Here is an 18887-nt window from a genome sequence, read left to right on the forward strand (position 1 = left end):
ATCGAATAAAAAGGTAGGAACCAAGGTGAGTGTTTTCCTTGTATCTTATCAGAAGCACCCTCAGCTTTTTCATTAAACGCGTAAAGCCTAAGAGAATAGTAAAAGAGGTATCATGCTCACTCTAATGAAATAAATAATAATGATAGGTTTATGACCCAGGTATTTTGATTTATCAAAAACTTGCAAAAGATAAGTTTCCAACTTCCCTAAAAACCTTTTTTAGTACATACCTTTTTAAATAATGTGTCGAAGGCTTTCCAAAACTGAGTAAATAATATGTAAAAATCTCTAATTTACTCCTCCTGGGAAAGCTTCAAGAACAAACAGTATCCTAGGTCTTCGAAATGGTGAATCCTGTAGGTTGATTAATGCAAACATGTCGGCAGCAAACGGTCCAGACCAGGTGCGCCTGTTTGTTTGCATTACTGACTGGTGAATACCTAAAACTCCAAGCCTGAAAAAAAAGTTTATTAGGAAAACTGGTGAAAATTACTCAAATTAGTGTCAGTATTTTATTGTTATTTAATAGTATCATAAGCACTGGTAAGGACTGGTAAGGAGGAGCTCGTGGCTTAGATAACAACAGCCGTGCGGGTCGATCTTTGAGGTTAAACAATGCTTCCCGAGGTTGATCTGTGGATGGGTGACCATCTTATCCTATTCCTATCCTCCGTGTTTCGAAAGGCACGTTAAATTGTGGGTACCGGCTGTCAATTTCGATGATATTTGACAGTCGCTCCATGTAAAACACAGGTATTCAGCTGCATCCGGTGAGACTGGAAGCCGACTCCAAAATAGTTTGGAAGAAAGGCTAAACAATGATGATGATAGGCACTGATCTATACTAATATTATAAAGCTGAAGAGTTTGTTTGTTTGTTTGTTTGTTTGTTTGTTTGAACGCGCTAATCTCAGGAACTACTGGTCCGATTTGAAAAATTCTTTCAGTGTTAGATAGTCCATTTATCGAGGAAGGTTATAGGCTATATAACATCACGCTACGGCCATTAGGAGCGGAGTAGCAATGAAAAATGTTGAAAAAACGGGGAAAATTATGAGGCATTCTCTCTTATGTGACGCAAGCGAAGTTGCGCGGGTCAGCTAGTAAGATATAAATAAATAAGTAAAAAATGTAATAAAACATAGCTTTGAGGCACAAACACGACAAAAGTAGAATAAACTCAGCTAATAACAAGAAGTTAACTTATTATCGTTTTGTTACAAAATCACGATACAATTGTTACTAGCGATGAATTTGAGAAATAGCGTACAACGAATCGTAATTAAACTACGTTTCATTTGACGCAATCCACGTAAGTGAAAAAATGTTTTATAGAAATCTATAAATGATTAGCATTTAAGTTTACTTATACTAGTGCATCGTAAAATGAATTGTGTTTTTATACCAATTTTATAGCGGATTAGCAGTATTTTTTAAAAAATATTCTTGATTACTAAACATATATGTACAAGTACATTATGATGACTGCGTTCAACGAAACGAAACCAATGAGTTGATATTTTCAATGACGTTTGCAATTTGACAGTGACAGTCATTCGCCGCAGTGAAACCGTGACTTTCAAAAATTAATTTACTAAATATCCTTGCATTACCTTTTATTAAATGTAAGTTTACCAATAATAGGGATCTATTCCTTTAATAGATTGTATCTGCTTTAAAAAAAAAACAATCTTACTCCATAACCTTTTCATAGTGACGCTACAACAAACAACCAAACAAAACTATTCACGAAACCACCGTTTCTCATCGAAATCTATCATCATACACATCTACATTAGTCTTAAAACGTGTTAAAGAAGCTTGTTATATGCTAATTTCAGAAATATGGCGGCATCAGTAGTAAACGCATACACAGACCCTTGTCTGCCGGAATGGATGAGTGCAGCCCACAGCACGGGAACGTCGATCATGGCGTGTGAGTTCGATGGTGGTGTGGTGATCGGCGCTGACTCCCGCACCACCACGGGCGCGTACATCGCTAACAGAGTGACTGACAAGCTCACTAAGATCACTGACCACATCTACTGTTGTCGCTCCGGGTCGGCCGCTGATACACAAGCCATCGCTGATATTGTTACTTATCACTTGAGTAAGTTTCAAATACCTTTGTTTCTAATGTGACAAATTGCAGCAATGCATAGTTCAATGTATTCAACCTATTTGTTCTATGTATTCTAGTATTTAATGTTTTGTTGAACATGTAAAGTTTAATGTATAATAGAATACGGGAATTAACGCGAACACGCATTTTACCTTAAAATGCCTAACGTTTCGGCGCAGGTTGCACTCGCCGTGGTCCCAGGCAGACTGGAGCAGCGATGACAGGACTTCGTGTATATGAGGCGGACGAATGTCCATCCACCCTCATATTTTGATTTTTCCAACCGCCAACACACACTACACTAACCGTGTCCCTATTCTGTGAGCTAACCGATTGCGAAACATAGCGAGGTTTTGTAACAGTAATCACTGGATTCCACGTCGCGGATAATTTGAAGCCGTCTTCCCGATTGAAATTTGGATGTTTCTTGATTTCGATCGCTTCACGAACAATCCTCGAGTAGAAATGTCGTTCAGTGGAGAGGACTTGAGGGCGATGGAATTCAATCCAGTGATTAGTTCCTGCTTCGAGTAGATGTTCCGCAATGGCTGACTTGCTGATTTGACGGTTCTTAACAGCGGCGATATGTTCCTTGACCCTTTCAGCTATCGACCGCTTAGTCTGGCCTATGTAGGAACTACCGCAGCTGCAGTTGATCTTGTAGACACCTGGTGTTTGAAACGGTAGTACATCCTTCGGTGTGCCCACCATGCTGCTGACTTTTGCCCCCGGCGTGAACACTGTGCTGATGCTGTATTGTTTCAATACATTCCCGATCTTATCAGTCACTCCTCTGACGTAGGGCAAGTAGGCGGGCTGTCTGTTGACCTCCGGATGTTTACTCCGTTTCGTGATCCTGTTCCTTCGTCGACTTACGTGGTATCCGTTCATTCGTAGTACCTCCTGAACATGTTCCAGCTCCTTCCCAACATGTTCAGGGTCACAGAGGTCATGAGCTCTGTTCTTCAGTGACGTCATAACGGACTGCAAGTGACGGGGATGGTGATGTGATGTAGCGTGCAGGTATCTATCTGTGTGTGTCGGTTTCCGGTAAACACAGTGTGATAAGGATCGAAGGTTCCAGCGAGTAATACCACTGCAGAAGAGCGTCAAGCACTGAAACTTATTCGGGATAACCGGGATATATTAGTGCTTAAGGCCGACAAGGGAAACGCCACTGTAGTGATGAATACAACTGATTACCAACAGAAAGTTCGGGATTTGTTATGTGATAACAAGGTATATAAACCGGTATCATATAACCCTACGGCTAGAGTAACACGACGAATACGGACGCTGATACAGGACAACAAGGACCTTTTCACGGAAGACGAGTACGAAAGACTGTATAAACCGAAGTCGCACCAACCACCGAAATTATATGGCCTGCCCAAAATACACAAGTCCAACGTACCACTGCGGCCTATCGTGAGTCAAATCGCCTCTCCTACTTACGACCTTGCAAAGTACGTTGCGTCAGTATTGCAGCCACTTGTGGGAAATACACCGTCTTTTGTGAAAGATTCGCGGCACTTCGTCCAAATTATTAAGGACCTTAGATTGGAACCGGGCGATGTCATGGTGAGTTTTGACGTCGAGTCGCTCTTCACCAATGTTCCAATTAAGGAGTGTTTGGACGTGGTAAAGACCAAGCTAGAGGACAACGAGATGCCGTTTAACTATATTGATCTTCTTAAAAACTGTTTGGACGGCAACTACTTCCTTTTCCAAGGCCAACATTACCTTCAGATTGATGGCGTCGCAATGGGCAGCCCCGTTGCCCCTGCACTGGCTAATCTCTGGATGGAGCACTTTGAGGAGAAAGCATTGGCACTCGGACCAAAAACCATACGGCTTTGGAAAAGATATGTGGACGACATCTTCTGCATTATCCAAGGAGGTCAACAGGAAGTAGATCAATATCTAGAACACCTAAACTCCATTCACCCTAAGATGAGGTTCACCTACGAAATGGAGACGGACAGGTCGTTGTCATTCCTAGATGTGAGGGTTGCCGCGAAACCCGACGGATCCTTATCACACTGTGTTTACCGGAAACCGACACACACAGATAGATACCTGCACGCTACATCACATCACCATCCCCGTCACTTGCAGTCCGTTATGACGTCACTGAAGAACAGAGCTCATGACCTCTGTGACCCTGAACATGTTGGGAAGGAGCTGGAACATGTTCAGGAGGTACTACGAATGAACGGATACCACGTAAGTCGACGAAGGAACAGGATCACGAAACGGAGTAAACATCCGGAGGTCAACAGACAGCCCGCCTACTTGCCCTACGTCAGAGGAGTGACTGATAAGATCGGGAATGTATTGAAACAATACAGCATCAGCACAGTGTTCACGCCGGGGGCAAAAGTCAGCAGCATGGTGGGCACACCGAAGGATGTACTACCGTTTCAAACACCAGGTGTCTACAAGATCAACTGCAGCTGCGGTAGTTCCTACATAGGCCAGACTAAGCGGTCGATAGCTGAAAGGGTCAAGGAACATATCGCCGCTGTTAAGAACCGTCAAATCAGCAAGTCAGCCATTGCGGAACATCTACTCGAAGCAGGAACTAATCACTGGATTGAATTCCATCGCCCTCAAGTCCTCTCCACTGAACGACATTTCTACTCGAGGATTGTTCGTGAAGCGATCGAAATCAAGAAACATCCAAATTTCAATCGGGAAGACGGCTTCAAATTATCCGCGACGTGGAATCCAGTGATTACTGTTACAAAACCTCGCTATGTTTCGCAATCGGTTAGCTCACAGAATAGGGACACGGTTAGTGTAGTGTGTGTTGGCGGTTGGAAAAATCAAAATATGAGGGTGGATGGACATTCGTCCGCCTCATATACACGAAGTCCTGTCATCGCTGCTCCAGTCTGCCTGGGACCACGGCGAGTGCAACCTGCGCCGAAACGTTAGGCATTTTAAGGTAAAATGCGTGTTCGCGTTAATTCCCGTATTCTATTATACATTAAACATGCAACGCGAGAGTTTAAAAGTAATGATGTAAAGTTTATTTCACAAACATTTTATATTGCTCTTCACAGTTCACTCTTACCAGTTTAAACCTGTAAGTTTGCTGTTGTCTTTATATAGAGGACACAACATGAGTGTATTAAGGTGAAGTGATATGCTATACATAAATTGACCCTACTGTGACTAGAGTGATCTTGAGCACAGAAGAGAGTTTAGATCAGGTTGCCATGCCTACACTTTAGAAAACAGTGAAGGAAAAAAAAGTACTGGAAAGCACTTGTATCAAGTGTGCCTGGAAAAGTTATGATTTCTCAAGTCTTGTGTAAAAATAAAAATATTGATGGAAATGTCACTAAGATCATACTGGTTGTATAGTTGTCAATTGTATGGATTCTGTATATTTTGCATGTTATTAATTTTCTTGTTCAATGAACAGATTTCCACAAAATGGAGTTAGGAGAGCAGCCCTTAGTGCAGACTGCAGCGGCTATATTCCGTGAGCTGTGCTACAATTACCGTGATTCCCTGGTCGCTGGTATCCTTGTCGCTGGCTGGGACAAGAAGAATGGAGGTAAGACATTTCAACAACCTTCTTGTATAAATCTTTTTCTAGATTAGTTCCATGAGTCTTAAGAAATATGTCCATTGGAAAATATTATTATCTAAAAATTATTGTCTAGAATCTGGTCCTAAACTGTCTTTGTACAAAATTTCATCCAAATTATTTTCTCAGTTGTCTTTCAGTTTCTTATAAGATTAAAATGTATTTAGCTAACTTGAGTAACATTTCTGATAACATACATCATTTATTGACAAACTAAAACAACTTATCATGTTTTTCAGGTCAAATCTATTCAGTGCCAATTGGTGGTATGGTGCAACGCCAAGCTGTGTCTATCGGAGGTTCCGGTTCCAGCTACGTGTATGGTTACGTTGACGCTAACTTCAAGCCTAAGATGAGCAAGGAGGAGGCCGTCAAGTTTGTTACCAACACATTAACACTGGCCATGCTTCGTGACGGTTCATCCGGTGGTGTGGTCCGTCTCGGTGTGATCTCCGAAGCCGGTGTAGAACGCTCTGTCATTCTCGGCAACCAACTCCCCAAGTTCTATGAGGGTTAACTTTTGGTATTTGTAATTTTGAAGGTAATAAAATTTTTAAAAGTATTCTTTTAATTTTTTGTTTTTGTATACCTGCAACATTTCCATTACTATACTCAGACCATTTGTAACGTGCGAAATAAATCATGTCATTTTATCATAGTCTCTCACACGCAATTACACATTGTCGCATTCCTATGATTCTTTTCATTATGACGTAGTTCACACGTTTGTAACGGCCCGAGTATAGTAGTCAGTATTCAATTGTGGAGTACTAATTTGAAATACAAAACCAAGAAAGAATATTTATAATGTTTATTACACTTTGGTATTTACATCTATGTTGTCTTGACACAACTTTATTTGGGATCACAGTACTACTTATTACCTACTTAGCTAACAGATTACAATGCATACATCTATATTCAATATGTTGAAGACTTTATAATGTCCGCAAGATATACTGATATTTGAATTATATTATTACTATGACAGCTTAGAACATAATAATATTACCAGCAAATTAGGGTTAACCAACAAAATAAGGATGTTATGTTACAAGGCGTCAGCCACACGGCATACGGTCAATATTCCCAAATCTACTTTCCGCGTTCACTGTAATGTATACTCTCAGAATCTTATAGATACCTACACAGCAGTCATTATAAACGTACATTTATACAGGCATGCAGATTACAGACTGCCCAGGCGATGTATAAGGTGCTGAATCAATGAGGTAAAGCTACTTCAAAATGTTAGCTTAAAACAAAACCTAAGAAATATAGACATTAAAACTAAGTGATGACGCCGAGGTCCTCCATAGTGTTGAGATCTCGTATTAACATCTGTATAGTCTGCTTTGTGCGCGGGAAACACTTCGGCGTCTCTTCATGCACGAACGATGGGTCTTGAGATTCCAGTTCTGTTGAATAATAATAAAAATAAAACATTGGACAACTCACACATGGTCATATAATTCCAAACTAAGCAGAGCTTGTACTATGGTAACCAAATAACTGATAAACATACTTAAGTATAAACAATGTTGTATCATTACAACTTAAGAAAATTCTGACCCTCGAATTATAAAATAATTTAACCCATTTATGTCCGACAGCAGGGCCAGGGTCTCCTCCCGGAATCAGGCGGGGGTTAGGACTTGAGTCCACCACGCTGGTTAAGTGCGGGTTGGGGGTTCGACTCTTGAATTACCGAACGATAAATGAAATTGTTTCATAAGTACTCCTTCTTAATAATCATGATTGACATATAGGTGATAAAACAAAACATTATTATTACACACTGTTGAAAAGAGACCAAAGAATAAAAGGTAATGTTTACATACCAACGATCTGTGCCTCAATAGAGTCGAGCCTGGCGTCGATGAGCGACTGGCATCGTTGTAGGTGCTTCCACAACCGCTCGCGACACGCGTCGTTCTCTATCGCCGCCTCGGGCTGTGGCGCGACTATAGCCGGCCGTGGGCTCTCTTGTTCTATACAATACAACATAAAATTAATATAAAGAGAGAAAATAATGTAGAGGATTATTACGCCTGCAGAATAACGATGTAATGAGACTAATAGTAAACCCAGTTCTACCCACACTGTTGACTATTACGCTCACCCTAAATTCACAATTTGCTACGGTTTTGCGCTTGTCTCTATAGCCTTACACAGCGATGTACACAGAAATAAATCAGTTATTCTGGACTGCAACTTTGTATTTTATAGCATATAATTCTCAGACCCATTGAATTAGGAGTATAGAAACAGTTTAGCCATTCTAATGTACCTTAACAAAATATTTCTCTAGTTTTATACTAAGCATACCTTCCACAGACTTAGCCAGTTGTTCCAGATCCGACGCGCTGATGGGCAGCTCAAGTGACGTACCGCTAGGACTTGACAGCAGGCCGCTCAACAATGACTGGGTGCCATCTCTTTGTGAAAACCTACAACAATTTCATATCACTTATTAAAATACCTAGCCGAATAGCTGTGATATGTTCCTGCATGTCAAATACAGGACTGACAACTTTCCAAGCATACAGTTAATAGCTTCAATAATAAAAAAAATCTAAAATTCAATATCTGCATTCCAACGAACGCCACGTCGTACAAACCTTACAAACTTTCGTTCATTCAACAATATTATATTATCACAGACAATTACTACATAATATCCAGATCTATAGCATACTGCCTCTTTTCTCTCGTAAATCTATTATTGAAAATTGACTTAAGATTTGTTTAGCATACCTATCACTATCTAGGTCGTCCAAGTATTCCGTTCGGATCTCTATAGGCATTTCCTTTTCATCAGGTTTGAGGGGCAGGTTCTCCTTGTCCATTGAGTTGATCATCATGTTCAGGTCCGAGTAGTCAGCGGCCAACTTCTCCTGCGAGTATTGTATATCGCCTTGCTCCCAGTCTTGAGCCCATAGGTACAGTTTGGGGTGGTTCTTCTTGCTGTAGACAAATTAGAGTTATGATATTCTATAGGTGTATCTAAGGTGCTGATGCGAGGTATTAAATTTTGAGATCTCAGTGAAATAGGACAAGATCAATAAAGAAATCCAAATGTTTGCTTTAGACCAAAAATGTCTGATAACTTCGATTTGGTGAAAATACCCCTAATAATGAAAAACATTAGCAGGGTTTATACAGTAGCTGTGGTATTTCATGTCATCGTATAGGATCATCGTGACTAAGAACGAGATTTTTGTATCATCGTACCTCAGTAGCTTATATTTTACGCTGACGGTAATAATCCTGCCCAAAACCGCCACCGGGAAAAGACGCCAACACGGCTGTAATAGGATTGCAAAAAGCTTCGCAAACGTACGCGCCGGTAGAGAGGTTATGTTGATGTAAATCTACGTTTACATGAAAAGCCGCGTACTGACTGACCGAGCGGTATTCTTTCAGATCGAAATGAGCGGGACCGAGATATTGCCTCGCGAGGCTGCTCGCTCAGTCAGTATGCGGCTAAACAAGGATGCACATGGTTTGACGTGTACGGGTGGCTGTACCTGGCGACGTAGCACTTGATGCGCATGGCGTGCAGCGCGTCGGCGAGGCGCAGCAGGTTGCCGGTGAGCTCGTGCGAGCGGCGCAGCGCGTCGCAGGGCGCGGCGCCGGCCAGCGCGCCCGCGTACAGGCGCTCCTGCGCGTGCCGGTGCCGCGCGCCGCGCCGCCCGCGCCGCGGCCACAGGCACGTGCTGCACGTGTAGCCCTCCGGCACCTAAGGCACCACCGCTTATGTAACTAGCTCCGTGTGATGACATACCGCTGAATAGCTTCGAAAACAGTGGGATGTCGACAAATTATGTTCGACGAGAGACCGAGTTATGTCAACGCACGAAGCCACTTCTATGTACGACAGACGCAAGCGACCGACAGCGCGGCGTCACCGTGCCACATTGGTCGCTCGCGCACTATAGGCTACGGAAGATTCCGAATGAAATTACGTTGGGTATCAGAAAGTTGGTTTAGAATTCATAATCATATACTCATAACTAACCCTACAAACATTGTCATACATTTTTTTGCCATATAAATAAAATAAAAAATCTTGAAAAATTAAAAAATATATATAAAATTGGGTAAATATCGATAAAACTGTTTCGGAGGAGCACTAACTTACATTGTGACACGAGAATTTGATATATTGAATAATTAGATAAATAAGACTTCAAAAAATGCCAAATTACGACTCAACTACAAATAATAGCTATATCTATCGCACTCAATGTGTTACTCATATTATGTACACTCACGTCGGTCGCTCGCTGTATATTATGACAGAGCGCGTGTTGCCAGCACAGACACAGTTCGCACTGCACCATCAGGCCGTCCTCGTCGCGGTACCCGCAGTGACAGTTGATTATCTCCTCGCGCTTCATATGCTCTATCTTTACACGCTCGCCATCTAAAACCACAAGATGATATTGTCATTTCTTCACCAATAAAATCAGTTATTTATTTTGACAGATGTAGACAAAATTGTAAAAAATATAGCATGTTCGTAATCTACAAAGTGTTATGTAATATAATATAGTTACATCTTTACTTACTTTCATTATACATATAGCCACTATCTTTGTTCTCTTCATTCGACTCGGACGACACGGGAGCGGTTTTCTCCACCTTAGAATCAGGCGTGCCGGAGCGAGGGAAACTAGACCTTGTTTCAACATCATCAGAGTTCATCCCGTACCAGTCATCCTCCTCACTCGTAGGACCTTTTGGAGGTGGAGCCAACGTCTTCTTTTTCTTCTCACCTTTACGTTTCTTTTCAGGTAATGGCTTCGTCACTGTATGAGTAGAAATAGCCGCTTCATAATCCATCGACTCGACTTCCATAGGTACGTCTAGCATCGGGTCTAATGGTGGCCCTTCAAGGTCTATGTCATCGTTCAAGGGGTCAGGGACGACCGGCTCAGGTTCCACTCGACGCACTGGCAGTAACACTCGAGGACGTTTCACCGGCTTGTTGATCAACGCTTGACGTAATTTAGGCGAGTCCTGGCTCCTCGGTATTATAATTTCAGGCTCTCTAACCGGTGTTGTAGGTGTCATATCAACTGGTAACTCTAGTTTGTCTAATTTAATTTCCAATTTAGGCTCCTCTTTTTCCACTTTAGGCTTTGGTGGTCTTGGTATTTTGACCTTAATGATTTTCTGGTCGTCTTTGGGCTTCGGTGATTCAATTTCTCCTGGCATGGTTCTTGCATACGCGAGGTCTAGTACTTTGGGCGTGGCTCCCATCATTTTCCTGAGCTCCCGGTGGTAATGTTTAATGTGCATCTGTAGGAGCGTGTTGTTGCGGAAGTTCTTGACACAACCTTCGGCGGGACAACGGAGTAGGTTCTCTATTATCTGGACCTTTAGAGACCCGACGAACACTGTAAAAAGAACAATAATAAATACGTACGGTGGGAGAGAAAATAGGCAAGTGTTCTTAAAGTTAATAAAAGAGCTGCAGTACGGAAACTGGTAAATTTTACGAAACACCGTATTTTCACAAATACACCTACTTCTGAGAGCTTAAAGGTTCAAAACTTTAGTTTTTTTTTTATAAATATATCATCAATATTCTTATAATTAGGTCCACTACCAACTAAACAGTACAAACATACCATATCCATCTTCCAGTGTAGGAGTGTTAAATTGTTCGGGGTTAGAGTCCACAGCAGGTGCAGACATATCCTCGGTAGGAACGATAGCTGTTGATAGACCGGATTCTTCTGTAGGCGCCACCTAAAATTTATCCAAGACCGGGAACATTAATGTAATTTAATTTTAAAGGAGAGAATAAGACATTTATGTTAAGGGCAATTAATGGAACCACTGAACGTTAATTAGAAAAAAACAACATTTGAAAGGTGCGTACATTATATTATTTTTATTTATATTAGATAAATTAAATATGAGTGCATTTAAGTTATGATTTTTGCGATCCACATTAATTTTTACTCGCGTTTCAGTCAAATGATTGATTATGTAGTACTTTAGTAGGACATTGCAGATAAGTAGGTAGTTACTTTCTTAAATTATGTCGTAAAAAAATCAAAGTCTGTTACTTACAGTCTCTGGCGAGGGTTTCATCTTAATAGTGAGCTTCGGTATCTTATTCTTGATCTTCTTATCTTTCCTCTTAAGCCCCAAGCTCCTTCGTTTAATGAGCGGTGAGGTGCAAGGCAGGGTCCCGGCCGGCAGCGGGCTGTCCGGTCCGTGGGCCAGTCCGTCCGGCGTGCGAGTGATCCAGTGCATACGACGAGCGAGTTTCAAGTGCACGCCAAAGTCTGTGAGCGCGTGCTCGTACGCTTGCAAGTTCTTGTCTGGATTGTTTTCTAAGTATATACGCATTTCATTCTTCGTGTGGAATCGACGGTTGTCCGGACTGCAATAAGTGATTTAAAATTGTGTCAAGAAAATAGTATACGGGAGTAAGAGAGAAAATGATTTTCATCTCTAAGATGCTTGACGATTCGGCGTGGCTACACTGGGCGAATAAACGAAAACCGGGCGTCAAGTAATCAATTTCAAAAACAACAAATTATTTTTTAGTAAGTTATCTCCTAAACTAACACCAAAATATTTTTCTTTTTCACTGAAACTATGGTCAACATAAGTAACCTAGGTGGCAACTAAACTAAATATGTAAAGGATAATGTGTGATATTTTATCATGAACTTACTTAACAAGCACGACGTCCCACTTGCCGGCAGAATGTCCCAAGCTTCTGCGGACCATGTGCTTCGTCCAACCTTCTGGCAATCTGTTGTCTTCCACCTATAATGTAATACAATCTAAGTTATATTTACCTTTGAAAATCACTCTTTATGCAATAAACTACTATGTCCTACCAGCCTACTACTCTAATAGTGCTTCTTACATCCAGCATTCGTTACCATATTCGATGATAGACTGATTAACGCTTAACGTCATAAACGCCCGCGCAAACGATAAGCGCAAATTGCGGTCGAAGTAACAAGGTTTCAATACTTTATTTAAAGCAAAGTACCAAAAGCAAACCAGAGAGGACATAGTCTGCTAAACAAAATTTGGTAATTTTTTATACATTATTTACCTGCACACTCCTCCTAGGCAACGGAGCCTTCCCAGTAGGATCAGGCTGCTTCACCTCACACTCGATCTCACTGACAGTCCCCACAGGCTGGCCATTCACCCACTTGCAGCACCACTCGCCCGGCAACAGACAGCTCGCCGGCTTCTCCTCCTGCTCCTGGTCCAAGAACATCTGCTTCCTCATCTCTTCCATCTGCCTCCTCACCACTTCTAACTCACTCTTCACTTTCTCCACTTGTTGTTTGACATTCGTCTCTCGAATCTTATGTCTTAATTTCTTCCCTTTCTTCGCTTTTGGTCGCTTGTTCTTTTTCTCTGGAGATGTCTCCGGTGTACCAACTTCATACTTTGGTTCAGTCTCTGTTGTTGGTGTTTCGAATTTAATATCTGGTTTGGGTGAACTGGTTGTGGCTTGGTTTATACCGTCCTCGAGTTTGTTGATGACTTCCTTGATCCGGTCTATCACTTCTTCGTGTTGAACCTCGTCTGGCTTCTCAAATTTCTCTAGTTCCACCTCTTCTTCTAATACCTGTCGTAAGATTATGATTTTAAGAGTATTACGTTTTTATCTACTATATTATTATAATAATTTAAAAAAGCATAGATAAAAGGACAACAATGAGTGATAGACCTTCACTTACTTGCAATATTTCATCAAAAGGCTGCTTTAGAACAAAATTATCATTTCGTTAATTACACATAAAATTAACAATTACAAATCATGCCTACATTACAATGCAAAGAGGTCTAAAACACAATAAAAATGTAGCTATATTCCTTGACATTTCGGCCAAATTACATCAGCCTACACAGAATGACCGACGTAAGACAACACAGGAATAAAATCTTACCTCTGGATCTAAGAAAGGCTTCAAATCTTCCAACTGTACTTTATCAAACTCAGAATTCATTTCATCATCTGCTGTAACATTTAACTCAACAGCATTGTCGTCTAAAGAGGCATTATCCTCTGTAACCTCCATAGGTTCCTCCTTGGGCACATCTTCGAAGTTGTCTATGGGAAGGTCTTTAACCTCTGGCTTTTCTTCGCCAACGGTACCAATGATTGAAGCCACGGCACTAGCAGCTAAAATATAATTAATGAAAATTGTAGTAAATAATCATCCTAGCCTTTTTCCAACTATGTCAGAGTCAGCTTCTCTCAAAAGTATTTACTAAACTACCAAGCACATTGAAGCATGCAACATAGATACTATAAAAAAGATATTGAGCTTACTGTTATTTGTTTGAAAACAAATGCTATGCTTAAAGATTTTTAATAATTAGACACCAATTTCATCACATAAAAATGTGTATAGCATAATAATAACCAAAGTCCTTGATACTATGCCTACTGAACCTAAGCAGTAGATACAATACCGGTGAATTTGTGTACAAAGAAATAAATTATTGTTCTTTTCGTAATATGTCAAAAATTTACCCAAATTTCACGATGGTAATTCGTTTTTTTACGCCCATGTTAAGCTAACTAGCTGGTGATACAACATCCTAATCATATTATAGTTAAATGTGTATAAATAACACTCACCATTGCTGTTACTTTTTACCTCAGGCTTCACAACACTCTCTGTTTTGATCTTAGTACTCTTCTTTATAATTCTTGGTTTCTTTGCAACAGGTTTCTGTGCTTTATCCTTATGAACAGTCTTTGGCCTCTTCTGTCCTATGTTAAATATTTCTTTTATATTCAATTTGCGTTTCATTTCCCGCCGTTCACTTTTTGACCCCAAGTAGTCTCGGGTGGGGTCAAATAGATGCGTATGGTAGGCCGGATAGAGGGTCATTGTAGTAGGTCCCGTAGGGTATATAGGCCTGGCAGGGGGGGATTCGGAGCCATTTAGTACCTCCTTCTCAGGTTTCAGTTTGTAAAGCCTCGAAGCTTTACATGTCCAAGGGCACCCGTCATCGAACACTATCTCGTAACTGCCTGCCAAAAAAAAAGAAAAAAAACAATAAATATACAAAAAAAAATTAACTAGTCTGATATTAAAATAGAAAAAAAATCTGGCGTATAATATTTGTTAATCATCATCATTGACCTTAGTCCATCTATTGCAGGTGGTTATTGGTCTGGTGAGGAATATTTGTATCTAAGTAACATCGTTTGTGGCTTAAAAGGCCTATGCGGAAATAATAACCGCGACCAAATTATTAAACTAGCTTACCCGCGGAGCTCCACTCGCCATTTTTTGTTGTTTTTATTTTTTTCTTTTTCGCCATAGAAACCCGTGTCTTAGACAATTATTCAATAACAATAAGTCGAAAACGTTCTTGAATTATGCGCTTAGCAACACATTTGGCGATTCATTTTTATAAAACAGTGGTTCCCAACCAGTGGTCTGCAGAAGTCAAAATATGGTCCGCGAATGATTTAAACATTTAAAATTTTCAGGATGATTATTACACTTTATTTTTAATATACTGAAATAGTGGTCCCTGCTAACAAGAATAATATAAAAGTTAACTAAGAAAAGGTTGGGAACCCCTGTTATTGAAGGCATTGTATTAAACTTACCATTCTCCAAATCTTTACGTATAGTTGCCACAAATCGTCTATTATCGCGCCACCTGGCGAGACACCTCTCGCCAACCACGAAGGTTGGTTTCTCCTTCTCCTCCAATTTGGGCTCATCCTTCACACTGCTGCTAGTTGAAGGCATGCTATTGCTGTCCGTTGAAAATGTGTCTATGGAACTCGGTCCTGGTTTGACGGTTGAACTGCCGACCGGTCGTAGGCGAGGACTGCTCACGCTTATCCATTCATCGTGCCTGCAAATATAATTTTTTGCCATAATTATTGTTTGTCAGAAACCAAACTTATGTGAATAATAGTTACCAAAAAAAAAAGGAAATACCATATATTATGATGTGCTAACATAAACTTGACACGGTTAGAATTATCCGTAATATTTGACTTCAAATAAAAACATTTTACCTCAGTAAATGAATGCATGCGGTATTCTAAAAGTTTATTTTCAAAATGCATATATTTTTACTTTTATCTAATCAAAAGAAGAAATTATCTCAAGGGTATGGCAGACGAAAATCAATATCAGATAAAAGTTTACAAACAGTATTCATGATAGGATCCAATTGTTTGGTTACCTGTGTGGCCGACGAGAGGATTTAAAGCGTGTATTATACGAGAAAGACATTAAAAACACGTTTATTAATTAATAAATTCACAATTGAATCAATAAAAAATTACACAATCAATAATGACATTGAATTTTTTTTAATATTCAATTTTTTATGTCTTCGTGGCCAGTACGTCATTTGAAGTGAAACAGTAAACAGACCTCATTCGAGAAATTGGCGCGAAATCGATGATTAGCTTTTTTTTTTTGCATGATGCCAAGTTTTTAATTTTACCTACATGTTTATAAAAGAAATAATCTTATAAATTAGATTAACAAGATTTAATACAGGGCAGGCAGCAATAAAAATTCAAAATGTTAAATAAGTACATAACACAAGTCGCTGGATGAGATATTTAAATGACCTACATCTTTTTAAACATATCATTCTAGGTACTTGTACCTTTAAGGGTAAGTAATTGAACAGATGATATAGATATCAAAACCAAATTAGAAATATGATAGACTAAAACTTACTTTTTTGTGTCATTTTCATAATGTACCAGCACTTCCATTTCATCATAGTCTACTTCAGTGATCTCTGCACAATGCCACTCACCACCAAAGTCTTTTGCTTCCACTCTAGACCCAACTGAGAGGGCCATGCTGCTATGAACTGAAAAAAAACAATATTTCTAAGAACTTATCTCTGGTACTGCATGTAATAACCATTTTTTTTAATCTTTTTTTTTAAAAGCATTACTTTGAGGTATAAAAAGGATCATAACAAAATTAAGAACTTTAACAGTGGTACATGTGACAACTAGCTCTGTAGAAAAGCTACTCTAACATCCTATCAAGTGTTGTACAACCAGTCTAAAGAAATATGAGGACTGCTTCAGTGTTGTACAATAAAAATCTGAGGACTGCTTCCAGTAACCTGTTCTTTTACTATTGTGAAGTACCTAAACTTAGTACTTTAGAGTTCTTAATAGAAAAGCCACCACAATAAATATTCTAACTATGGATGGTTTTTTATCACTCACTTACTTTTATCACTTGGACTCATGATCTTACTCTCCATACTTTTCTTTTCAGCTATCTCCAAATCAGAATCATTTATTGTCATGTCTGTGTAGCTGCCGGGCATATTCTCACACTGACTGATCTTACTGTCCACACTGTCATTGTTTATTGTGTCTATACTCGGAGATGTACGCAGTCTACGTTCTTGTATCTCTTTCTCCTGCTCTTCAATGAACTTCTTTATTGAATCCACACATTCTATATCACTCTCCATAACACTTGTTGAAGTAAGCTGACTGTCGTCCGCCGGTTCTATAACTTGGCTTTTAGACTCCATCTCTTTCTTATCTTTCAAAGTACACCATGGAAATATTGATGGCACCGCATCTGTAATACACTAAAGTTCTACATTTTGTTTGATGTATACAGTACAACATGCAAAGTATATGCAATGAAATCTACTACAAGTGCACTCTGGAAGTTTGAAAAATAAAAACTTATGCCAATAATTACATCAAAAGCAGTACAATTTGACAGCAATCCAAAATTTTAGAAAGAATAAAAAGTAAAGTTCCATCTTGTCAGTGCATTCAATCATTGTATTAATCACAATAATTGATGAGAGTAACAGAAATAAAACAACAAAATGCAGCTCCTAGAGTGCCCTTAAAATTAGCAACCAAAACTACAATATATCATTCAATATGAAAAATAGAACATCTACATAAAGTATCTACATAAAAAATAATAGAAAACATAATAAACTTAAACCATTTATTGATAAAAAATAACCCATCAAGCATTAAGGACAGACTACAAAGTACCTGATCTCAACACATATTTAGAGTCCTTGTACATTTGAAAATCATTTTTATAGAAATGTCGCGAGCATACATACATAGGCGAGTCAGTGCCTATGTGTATTTTATGTGTTTTGGACATCCAAATGTCACGTAAACTGATATCTTTGGGAAACTTGTGGTATGTGACACCCTTGTCTTCCTTTCTTGTTGAACATGATTTACAGTTGTCAATACAACACTTTTTTACTGCCATCCTAATGTTAATATATTTTAATGTAGTCAATATTGTAAACAGAGTGCAAGTTGATAGACAAAGATACAAATTTATATTAAAATACTTGATAACCCAGTACAAAATATTATATAAGATATAGCAGAAGGGGAAGCTTACTTTATACAGTAAATTTGTGTATGTATTCAAGTATTTAGTGTTTTTCATATTATTTGAAGCATGAAAGTCCTAGTCCTCCCCCAACATAATACAATGTGATGAAATAATACATGTATTTTCTAAAATCTCTTTACAAAGAACTATGTACAAGAACCTTCTTCACATTTACGCCGAGGTTAATTGAAAAACAACATGACACCCTGAGTTTTATTTTACTATGGTGTACATTTCTAAGCAAAAGATAGTTTCTATAATTCTAAGCCATGGGTCTTATAAGTTTTAACACCCTATATTGATTGCTAATTTCGAAACTGATTCTAGTTATCTATAATATAAACAAAATTTAACACCACCTAACGCAATACAAATACGAAATTTTACAAACCTGATGTAAGCTGGGCGCTATTTTTCAACGCATTACACTGTTTGTAATCGTATTGTTTTTGTAAATGTCTTGAATCACAATAAGAATCTTTTTTGCTTTCAAGTAATTAAACAAGATAGGTACGGGCAAATTATTTTACTTCGCAATGCATTATTGATCGCTTGTTTGACAGTTTGATTTGTCCACAGAGTAAAAAGGTACTTTAAAATTAGATTTGTCTTGTGTTGTCTTGTTGTCGCGTTCCCACTCATTAAATATTTTTTAGAATCTTGTCCATGTAACATTAAACACCAATTTATACTAAAAAAATCACAATTATTATAATGTAAGCTCAATAAATTATATCTTAATAATTATTTGATAAATATG

At 39.1% G+C, this 18887-nt stretch overlaps 2 protein-coding genes across 6 annotated transcripts; one reads left to right on the forward strand and one right to left on the reverse strand.

Moving 5' to 3' along the window:
* The first annotated feature begins 1506 nt into the window (after positions 1–1506).
* Prosbeta1 (proteasome beta1 subunit) lies at positions 1507–6294 on the forward strand. The gene is made up of 4 exons (XM_076125072.1): positions 1507–1625; positions 1842–2110; positions 5556–5690; positions 5963–6294. Exons 2-4 carry the CDS (start codon positions 1846–1848, stop codon positions 6238–6240), a joined length of 678 nt encoding a protein of 225 aa, XP_075981187.1. The 5' UTR covers positions 1507–1625; positions 1842–1845; the 3' UTR covers positions 6241–6294.
* Positions 6295–6519: 225 nt separating this feature from the next.
* On the reverse strand, positions 6520–18704 carry MBD-R2 (PHD finger protein MBD-R2). Of its 5 annotated transcripts, none has more exons than XM_076125093.1 (19): positions 18519–18704; positions 17764–17996; positions 16964–17326; positions 16451–16589; positions 15352–15605; positions 14365–14763; positions 13667–13902; positions 13457–13477; positions 12817–13344; positions 12424–12518; positions 11811–12126; positions 11363–11483; positions 10298–11128; positions 10001–10152; positions 9254–9465; positions 8481–8690; positions 8052–8173; positions 7565–7714; positions 6520–7141 (listed from the first exon to the last, which is right to left on the reverse strand). In XM_076125093.1, the coding sequence occupies exons 2-19, from the start codon at positions 17993–17995 to the stop codon at positions 7014–7016; spliced, it is 4509 nt and encodes a 1502-aa protein (XP_075981208.1). In that variant the 5' UTR covers position 17996; positions 18519–18704; the 3' UTR covers positions 6520–7013. The 5 variants fall into 5 exon arrangements, with proteins under 5 accessions (XP_075981208.1, XP_075981199.1, XP_075981223.1 ...); XM_076125084.1 differs by having other exon boundaries at positions 13457–13480; XM_076125108.1 differs by lacking the exon at positions 17764–17996 and having other exon boundaries at positions 13457–13480.
* Positions 18705–18887: the final 183 nt, after the last annotated feature.

Source organism: Anticarsia gemmatalis, chromosome 2, assembly GCF_050436995.1.
Source record: "Anticarsia gemmatalis isolate Benzon Research Colony breed Stoneville strain chromosome 2, ilAntGemm2 primary, whole genome shotgun sequence".
NCBI lineage: Eukaryota > Metazoa > Arthropoda > Insecta > Lepidoptera > Erebidae > Anticarsia > Anticarsia gemmatalis.

Coding starts and splice junctions, on each gene's coding strand:
- Prosbeta1 (XM_076125072.1), top strand. CDS start 1,846: ATGGCGGCATCAGTAGTAAACGCATACACAGACCCTTGTCTGCCGGAA. Junction 2,111..5,555: donor TATTGTTACTTATCACTTGA/GTAAGTTTCAAA, acceptor TTCAATGAACAG/ATTTCCACAAAATGGAGTTA. Junction 5,691..5,962: donor CTGGGACAAGAAGAATGGAG/GTAAGACATTTC, acceptor CATGTTTTTCAG/GTCAAATCTATTCAGTGCCA.
- MBD-R2 (XM_076125084.1), bottom strand. CDS start 17,995: ATGGCAGTAAAAAAGTGTTGTATTGACAACTGTAAATCATGTTCAACA. Junction 14,764..15,351: donor ACGTAAAGATTTGGAGAATG/GTAAGTTTAATA, acceptor TTTTTTTGGCAG/GCAGTTACGAGATAGTGTTC. Junction 11,484..11,810: donor TGAAACCCTCGCCAGAGACT/GTAAGTAACAGA, acceptor GATAAATTTTAG/GTGGCGCCTACAGAAGAATC.